This window comes from Chenopodium quinoa, unplaced genomic scaffold, assembly GCF_001683475.1.
Source record: "Chenopodium quinoa cultivar QQ74 unplaced genomic scaffold, ASM168347v1, whole genome shotgun sequence".
NCBI lineage: Eukaryota > Viridiplantae > Streptophyta > Magnoliopsida > Caryophyllales > Amaranthaceae > Chenopodium > Chenopodium quinoa.
The window spans coordinates 2009038-2018915 of NW_018742903.1; the positions used below are offsets into that span (position 1 = coordinate 2009038).

The following is a 9878-nucleotide window of genomic DNA, read 5'->3' on the forward strand; positions in this document are numbered from 1 at the left end:
GCTACCCTAGTGTATGCCTCTTGTAAGGTTTGGCATCCCAAAACAATTACACCTTTTTGAGTCTCAAAATTTAGGCCCCAAATGAACTTATTAGCTTTGGCTTGCTCGTTTGGGACCACTGTGGGTGCAAATCTAGCTAGCTTAAGGAACTTTGAATGGTAATCTTGAACAGACATGTTTCTCTGCCTAAGATTTTTAATTAACATGGTCAGGGTAAAACCTATCCGTCATAGCAATTTTGAATGCATCCCAATAAAATCCAGGTTGGGTAGTTAAATTAGCTTTAGGATTGGACCACCAAATGTCGGCCTCACCTTGCAGGTAGTGGGTTGCTGCAGGGACCCTCTCATCCTCAGGGCATCCTATAGCCTCAAAACGCTTATCAAATGGCCTCACCTAAGGCTCTGAATACCACTTTGTAACACCCTCAATTTTCAACTCTTATTAGAACGTTAGTAGGGACATAAAAATAGGAGATTAGGGGTGCTACCGCCTTACTTAGATTACAAACCTAAGTAATAAGGCTAAATTAAACGAAAACTTAACTAAATTTATTCCAAAATTAAATAATTGTCATATTTAAGTCATAACTTTTAAAGGAGCTACAATAATGTCTCAAGCTAATCCTTAAATAAAATGTCTCAATTATATTACATTATTACTAATATGACCATATGGTCTCGGCGAATCGATCTCTCACGTTGAACCACATAAACCTGAAATTTAAGAAACATATACAAGGAAAAAATAACCAAGGGTCTATGGAGCAGATCGCTACAACGTATCTAAATAATTTTGTGAAGCATCATGGAGTACCAAGAGACATTGTTTCTGATAGAGATTCGAGGTTTCTATCAAAATTTTGGGAGAAATCCCAACAAGCATTTGGGACTTAACTTAAGCTCAGTACAACCTTCCACCCTACTACAGACGGTTAAACTGAGAGAACAATTCAGACCTTGGAAGACCTCGTGAGAGCATGTGCCATTGATTTCAAGGGGTCGTGGGAAGATAACTTAGACTTGATTGGGTTTTCTTATAACAATAGTTACCATATAAGCATCGACACGGCTCCTTATGAAGCATTGTATATAGAAAATGCAGAAGCCCTTTATGTTGGAGTGACATGCGTGATTAGGTGGTATTGGGTCCTGAATATTTGCATGATACAATTGAGAAGGTTTGAATAATTCAAGAAAGGATGAAAGCTGCCCAGGATCAACAAAAATCTTATGCGGATCAAGGTCGCCATAAAGTCACCTTTGAAGTAGGCGAAAAGGTACTACTAAAAGTGTCTCCAACCAAAGGTGTCATGAGATTTGGCAAGAAAGGGAAGCTCAACCCGAGATACAAGGTGTTAGAATGGGTTGGGGAAGTTGCTTATAGATTGGCTCTACCAACGAAGTTATCTAAGGTACATGATGTTTTTAACATTTCTCAACTGAAGAAGTTTGTCCATGACCCTTCACATGTAATTCAACCTGAGGTTGTAGAAATAGATGAGACTTTAATTAATGAAGAAAAACCCATAAAGATTCTAGATGAGAAAGTTAGATAAACAAGAAATAAGGAGGGTAAAATTGTGAAGGTCTTATGGTCAAACCATCAAACCAAAGAAGCTACATTGGAAGAAAATTAAAAGACACCATGAGGCAAAGATACCCAGGGTTATTCAATAAGGTACTTAATTGGGTTATAGGGACAACCCCTTTTAAAGAGGGTGAATTTTACCTTTACAGTCATGCATTTTTCTTACAATCATGCGTATGAATTTTAATGCACTATAAGCTTGGTTCAAGATTCGAGGACGAATCTTTCTTTAAGGGGGATGGATTGTAATACTACACAACTTTATCTATAATTATGGATTTATTGGTAATAAATATTATACATACTTTACCTTGCTAATGTAAATACTTATGATAATTAATTTTTCTTACTAATTAATTTGTATTTTTTTTTGAAAGATAATTAATTTGTATTTATTTGGATACCAAGTTTTAATCAAATTACATTTCATAAAAAAAAAAATAAAAATATTTTGATCATCTTTAACCTCAGCTCACGTCCTTCACCATATTCTTAGGAGAATCAACAAACTAACATTATCATCTTAAACCTTATCCATCATCATTATCATCAACTCTTTATCCTTGTATAACAAACTTCACCATCCTTACTACCATGATGAAGACCATGTTCATGAAATTAACCCAAAATGGAGTACAAATTCAATGCAACAACCGATCAGAATAACGCTTATCCAACCATTTTCAAATTCAAATTTCCTATCCTTATCATACCCTTAAACAAGTATGTCTATAAATACCGTTAATGTTGCTCATTTTCAGCACTTTAGAGCTATCCATACTCCCTATAAGATATCAGCTCATCCCACGCAAGAAACCAACCATTGAAAGTTGATTGCCGAAACAACATCATCCCACTTTCGGCATATCAAAAACACCCTCAGTTAGCACCGGAAACTTCCATGAAACACACCATATTATATCCCTCAAAGTATTCTTTACACTCAACTTTAAAAAACTGTAAACCGATCAGAAACGAAAGTATACGGCTTAAACAAAGTTGCTAGTTTCCTTACTCTTCGTTCTTCGACATTTCTAGCTTCTAGTTACCTAGTATAAACTAACGGTAACTTTATAAAATAATGAATTTCTTGCTTACTTTATTATGATCATGACTTTACTTTTTCCAACTATTTCATATTTTACTTGTTTTTCTTACCAAGTTACGTTTTTATGGCACAATGAACTAATTTTGTATGCAAATATGTCCACTCACTTAAAAGGGTAGGATTAATATGCGGGTATAGGAATATACATATAATTAATCTTACACTAGTGCATATACTATGCTAAGTATATAGATATGCATGTTTATTATATAGTTATTAATATTCGATCTACACTTATAAGTAGAGCACGTAGCGGAGGAAGGTGACTACTAGATAAGATCTTGTGTAGTGCTTGAGCTTGATAGGGTAATTTACTATGTTCACTACTTTTATAAACCCTGTGAGAACAAGGTTTTTAATGTGACGTGTGTTTTAATTCATTACATGCTTTCGGGAATTTATTCAATTACGATCTTAATTGTTTTATTCAATAAAAACTCATCTTTTATGTTGGCTGATTTAATATTTTACCATACGGTGATTAAATTTTTATATGCTCACAACTATGTAATTAATTTATTAATCACTTGAATTAAAGAATTCTTGGATAGTAAGACATCTTAGATAGGATCCCCTAAGGTTTGACAGATTCGTGGGTTGATCTTAATAATGTATCAAAAATTTTAGGTCGGAGCTATATAGCACGACCCTAGGCTTAATCTACTCCCTTGAGTTAAAAACAATCAATGGAGGGTGTGCACAATTAAGTATTGGTGGTTACAATCGTTTCGAGTGGTAGACTCGAATCTACAATTTGGTGGTGGCATTATATTATTGTATCTTCCTTCCAAAAAATTAAAGATTTGTACCTATTAATATTGAAGATGTGTTTAAGCTATTGTGTACAAGTTCTTAACCAATATGTATTCTTCAATAATAAATATAGATTTATTTTTAAAATAATTGTTTTACAGGTTGAAGTAGTACTTACTTAGTTGTCACTGACTTTGTTATTTCTTCCTTGTATATGTTTCTTGAATTTTAGGTTTATATGGTTCAACGTAAGAGAGCGACCCATCGAGACCATATGGCTCATATTAGTAATAATTTAATAGAATTGAGAAAGTTTATTTAAGGATTAGCTTGAGAAATTATTATTGTAGCTCCTTTAAAGGTTATGACTTAAGTATGACAATTTTTAATTTTGGAATAAATCTAATTAAGTTGTCGTTTAATTTAGCCTTATCACTTAGGTTTGTAATCTAAGTGATCAAGGCAGTAGCACCCCTAATCTCCTATTGTTATGTCCCTACTAATGTTCTTATAAGAGTTGGAAATTAAGGGTGTTACATTAAGTGATAAAACAATCAATTAACTAATACAATTCTAGTCTTATTTAACGAAAGAGCACTATGTCAAAAATGATTAATTAAATATTTATTTAACGTGATCAAACAACACTAATAAATCATTTAAGGTGATTTAAGACGAGAAAAGTAGAGTGATTTATCTAAGCGCTCGGAAATTACCACTTTTTCTTGTTAGATCGTTGTTTAGAATGCACATGGACACCTTCTTGTTGGGGAACCTCCACCATAAGAACAAAACAATTAAAAGGGTGAGTGTTTAGGAAAAGAGGGTTGATTATTGCATAAATTCACAAAGATGTTACTGCTGACTTTTTAGCTATTTCTCTCTGTGGGTTTAGAGCTCGTATTGAACCTCTATTTATAGGGAATGGGTGAGATTAGAGTTTCAGAGAATCTGCCGTAGCAGTTGGCGCCCGCAACTGTGAAAGTTGCGCACAGCTTCCGTGCGCAAGTGAAGGAGTTGCACTGCTAAGGACAGCGCGACTTCTTATCTTGGACGTGGCTGTATGGTAAGATTCGATTCAGTATCTTTGCGAAATTCTGAATCTTCCGCCAGCGCTTCTTTGAAGGTTTCCGCTGGCTGTTGCGCGCAACCTTATTGAGTTGCGTGCGAATTTTCTGCGGCAGCCCTAGATTTTAACCTAGGCACTCTAAATCCGTCCGAAATTAGGTTAAATCTTTAGATTAGGCCTAATTTCTGATCGAGCTTAGTGTTTATGAGCTTTTAGCTTATTTCGTTTGGTTCAATGATATTAGTATTTTATATACTATTTTATTACCTGTCCCACAATCATTTTTATGCATATTTAAGCTCTTCGAGGCTATTTTAAGTACTAATGTGTGGTTTCGAGTATTTTGTAGAGTTGGCATTTATTTTGTAGGAATTTCCCTATTTTTGGTGTTTTCTATGGTTTTTCATCCACTACGAGATATCGAAGCCTATGCTCACATTCATGACCGCATTTCGTAGCCCAAGACTGAGGATTTCGGTGACTAAGGGCTTAGTTAGTGAAAATTGGTCCAAATAATGGACCGAGGAAGAGGAAGAAGAGATTGGGCCAATATTTATTGAAGCATGAAGAAAAAGAGAAAATAAACTCGGCCAAGAAAAAGACCGGGCCCAGCCCGACCTGGTGATGATCAGCAAGGTAGAGAGGAGAAAAAAGGCGGGTCCGATCGGGCGCGTGTTTTTCCTGGATGTTTTAAGACTTATCGTTTTTGGTTAATTTGGGGGTTTAGTATTTAAACTCTTTTGTAAGCTTTTAATAGGACACGTTTTTAGATTGCTAATTTCATTCTTAAGTTTTTAGAGAGATTTTAAGTGAGAGATTATTGTTGAACTCAAGTTTTCCTCTTGTGCAATTTCATATTTCCTTCATTCGGTATTATTTCATCTCTTTTATTGTTTTTCTTATTGCTTTGATTTTAATTTCTTTGTTTATTGTTACTTGATTTTAATCATGTTTTCTTTATATGCTCTATCTAGTTTAGATTTAAATATGTATGAGTAGTTTAATTCTAGGGTTCTTGGAGGATCCATAATTAGTATGAAGGGGTAAATTGTTATCGTTGCTTATTGATATTGCATGATAATTTCTTATTGAATTGTTTTAATTCCTTACAACATGATGTTGTATGATAAAAACTCATGGTTTGAGACTGAGCGTCACAAAATCACAAGCGACAAGTATGAGCGTAGCCGTAGCTAGGCTAGGCTAGCTCATCGCAAGCCCAGGCGCACCATGTGTGTGCTAGGCGCACCATAGTGTGCTAGGCAAGGCAAGAGTACCTAGGCACCATCGCATCCCTAGCACCACGCACATAACCATCGTAGTGCTAGGCACATGCGTGTGTACGTGTGCGTGTGCACCATCGCCCAGCAGCCTCGCAATGTAGCACCGAGCCTTCGCATAGCTGTGTGCTTGCGTGCGTGCCTTCGCATGGCAGCACCAAGCACAGAAAGCTAGCAAGCAGCATTAGCGTCGCTCAGTGCGTGTGCATGTGCACCATCGCCCAGCACCAAGCCCAGCATGTGTGGCTCGCTAGCAGCACGCATGCTAGGCCTTGCATGCGTGAGGGGCTGGCTGGCATGGCTACGCGTAGTATGCGAGTGTGTGTGCGAGGCAATGCGTAGGAGTGCTAGGGCCAGCGCCAGCATAACGTGCTAGCAGTGCCTAGCACTAGCACGCACCAGCGCCTAGCACTAGCATGCACCAGCACCAAGCATCGCCCAGCACCAGCACACGCTCCCTGGTTGGGGATGCAAGGCTGCTGCTAGCTGGCAGCCAGCACAGCCCTCCTTGACGCGGTTTGTGTCTGGGTGTGGGGACCAAGCAAAGCCTTGAAGATCAAGGCTATGGTCCCCCCCACCTAACCTTGGGCATCACTCATTAGCATGTAATTGTGCCACTTGTCGCGATGTGATTGATTTAATTATTTATTTAATTTGGAATTAAATAAATTGTTGAATTTACCAACTCTCCCACATTGGTGGAAGATTGGAAATCAAGGTGCATTTCCTTATAAATACCAAAGGCATGGGTATTGGGAATACACAACCTTGAGTGGAATTAAAAGGCAACTCTTGATTTGAGTAAACCTTGATTTGTAAAACTCATAGTTTTATTTGTCCGGGTCTCGACTAACCTTCGAGACTTTGGACGCTCGGGTCAGGTTCGAGGGTACGATCCTGTTGGAGACCTTGTATTTTCGGGGTTCAATTAAGAGCTCATAGTAGAGCGAAGCGCGCGTCAAAGGTATAATCTTTTATCCTTAATTATGTTTTAATTATGTTTTGCTTGTTAATTGCATTTATTATGGGGGCGGGTCTTGGCGGGTTTCCTTCCGCGTAGTGAGGGTCACTATGAAACCCTACAGCGGTTCGGAGCCACGCTCCTTTTAATTTTTGCAATTATTGATTAATTAAGGTGTTTTAAAGTAAGATTTAATTTCTGGTTTTGCTTTTCTAATTAGATTAGAAGCTCGTTTTAATTAATTTTAAAACTCGTATTTTTATCGATTTGGCTGTCAAACCCAGATTTTGGCTCAAAAATAGTGATTTTTGGGAAGAATCAACATTCTGAAACAGATTCAACCCTCTTTGAGAACTGTTCAGAAGCCAAATTCGAACCAGAAACCAAGTGTTTGGGGTTTTTTTCGTTTTTCAACGAAAATTTTAAATCTTTTCAAGCCTTGATTAATGCAAGCATTACAAGGTTAGATTCAATGCATTATTTCATCCCTAATCTACTACTATTTTAAATGTCCTTAAGCATAATTATGGAGTTTTAATTAGTGCTTGAGTTGATATGCCTTTTTCAGATAAACTTGTTTTTCACAAATTTTGCAAATTAATTGCAAGAATGTGTGAATGTTTGATGTGAATGTATAATTTTAAGTTCCTAATATATTAAAGTTCTAATCTTTAAAGGTTTAAATGATTGGAACTCTAACCCTAAATTCCATATTGAACAAAGTTTGGATTTTTCATTTTGGTTGATTAAAATCCATGAAATTCAAATACTTGTGAGTAAAATTTTGATTAATCCTCATATTGGAAGATGTAATCTTGGTATTTTACACAAGTATGAAAGTTGGAAAATTTTATCATTGGATGGTTAATTTATTTTTCCAACTCCCATTTGTCAAATCCATTATTAATTTGGACATAGCTCATTTAATTTTAAGCAAAAAGAAAGACCTAAATTTGTTAAAAAATAAATTTTTTGGATGACTTAGGCTTGTGCACCATTAAAATTGAATTTAATTAAGTTAGACTTATTTTATTTTATTTTTCCTCAAATTGATTCTAAAATGTAATTTAGAATTAATTTTGTCACACACAAATCGAAATAAAAATTCCGAGTGAAATGCACGCAAATTGATGCAAAACTGCAAGCGTCACCAATGCTAGCCGGGCTACCTAGCAGCCCACATGTAGGCTGCCTATGGTGCGCGCATGGCTGAGCATCAATGTTGCGTGGCTGTGTGGCGAGGGGTGCCAAGGTGCTGGGCTTGGGCAGTGGCATTGGCTGTTGGTTGCTTGGGGCACTGCTGGGAAGCGTGGTAGCAAGCACTAGCCAGCCCCCACTTGTTGGCAGGCGCCAGCATGCGAGCAAGCATGCGTGGTGCTGGCCAGCGTAGTGTGCTGTGCTGGGTGCAGCATGCTAGCACCAAGCGCTAGCCCAGCCCTTGATGCTGCTGGTGCTGTGTGGCGTAGGCTGCTGGCAAGCTTGTGCTGCTGCTGGGCAGCGAGGCAGCCAGCCCACTGCTGCCTAGCAGCCATGGTGCGCAATGCACCATGCTTGGGTGGGGCTAGTTTGCTTAATTTTTGAGCTATATAATTTTTGAAAATTTTGCCGTTTTAAATAATTTATGTGATTATTTTTTTACGAGGTTAGACCTCGATTTTTCCGGCTTTTGCAAAGTTTTGATTTTGACAAAATTATGAGTTATGCCGACTTAATTAATCGGACTAATTAAGTATGGATGCGGAATTTAGTGGGAGCTTAATTGATTACGTGAGCAATTTGCTTTTAGAAATAATGAATTAAACAACTTTGACTAGTTTTAATTAGGCGCGTTAATTGGATTAACTACCTAAGTTAGTTACTAGTTTTGCGTGTTTAATTATATATTTCGTAATTTGCATGGGCCATTCACAAATAGTGAATGGGTGAATGGAAGATTGTTTTCAAATCAGGTTATTGAAAATGACAACTAGTGGGGCCCGACAAGGATAAAAAATACGGACTGTGTTCCGTTATGTATTTTTGTAAATCTAAATACGGTCTGCGAATCGTTAAGTATTTTTGTACTTTAGATTAATCTTAGTCGTACTAGCTAGTTATTTTATTTTGGCCAAGATGTCTCAAGACAGCGTTTCGATGAAGACGAGCCAAGATGAAGACCCATGGAAATTGAAGATTTCAAGGGGTCATGCTAGTTACCAAATGCATCAATTTATGCTTTATATATTATTATATATGAATGTTAGATGCATGTCTAGGATTTCTACATGTTGCGACGATTAGTTAAGTTCACTTAAATCAAACCAACATAGAAACCCTAGGTCCCTTAATAATATTGAGTTAAAAATTTGTCGTTCCAAGAACAACACTTACCAAACTAATGCGCGTATGTGATGGGCTACGCCAAAGCGAGGCATCACTATTTCCCTAGGAACGTAAGGTATACTAGGTATACAAGTTATCTTAGTTAAGCTCAACGATATCAGTAAGGAGTCCTTAGATGTCATGGCAAAAGAGATAAAATGTCAAGGATGCATTAGATGCGACATTTTATCAAACCGAGAGTAGCTTAGAGCTATTAGCAATTGTATTGCTTACCTAAATATATTTAATGATTAAGACAAGCCAAAGCATGCTTAACCATTTCTTGATCTTTGGGATCTCGGAATCATTTTATTCTCGCCTAAAAAGGACAATTTATTAATGCGTGGATAAAATGCTCAATAAGATTGAAAATATGCATGAACGCTTTTAAATTTCAACTTATTGATTTATGAATGGTTTTTCATTTCAAATTCTTTCAATTGTAGAACAATGTCTGCAAGTAACTCAAACAACAACCAAATGTGCCCGAAACTCCCCGAAAAGTTGGTCTTTTCCTTAAACTTGGTCAACTTCAAGGAATGGGAGGAGGAACTCAGGAGAACTCTCCGGAATTGTTCCATGGAGTATACTCCTGATACTCTCATTCAAAGCTTCTTTGCCAAAGGGATCATAACCGATGAGGCTCATGAAGAATGGTCTTCCAATTTCAAAAAGGTCTCACGACTTATGAAAAATTCCATCCCGGAAGATTGGAAGGAAACCCTTTCCTCCTACCTTCCGGACATGTTCCTCTAA

The 9878-nt window shown here is 37.1% G+C and overlaps 1 protein-coding gene across 1 annotated transcript; it reads left to right on the forward strand.

Moving 5' to 3' along the window:
- The first annotated feature begins 1201 nt into the window (after nucleotides 1–1201).
- Nucleotides 1202–1558, forward strand: LOC110727274. Its single transcript, XM_021906841.1, has one exon. It carries the CDS (start codon nucleotides 1202–1204, stop codon nucleotides 1556–1558), a length of 357 nt encoding a protein of 118 aa, XP_021762533.1.
- Nucleotides 1559–9878: the final 8320 nt, after the last annotated feature.

Coding starts and splice junctions, on each gene's coding strand:
- LOC110727274 (XM_021906841.1), top strand. CDS start 1,202: ATGAAAGCTGCCCAGGATCAACAAAAATCTTATGCGGATCAAGGTCGC.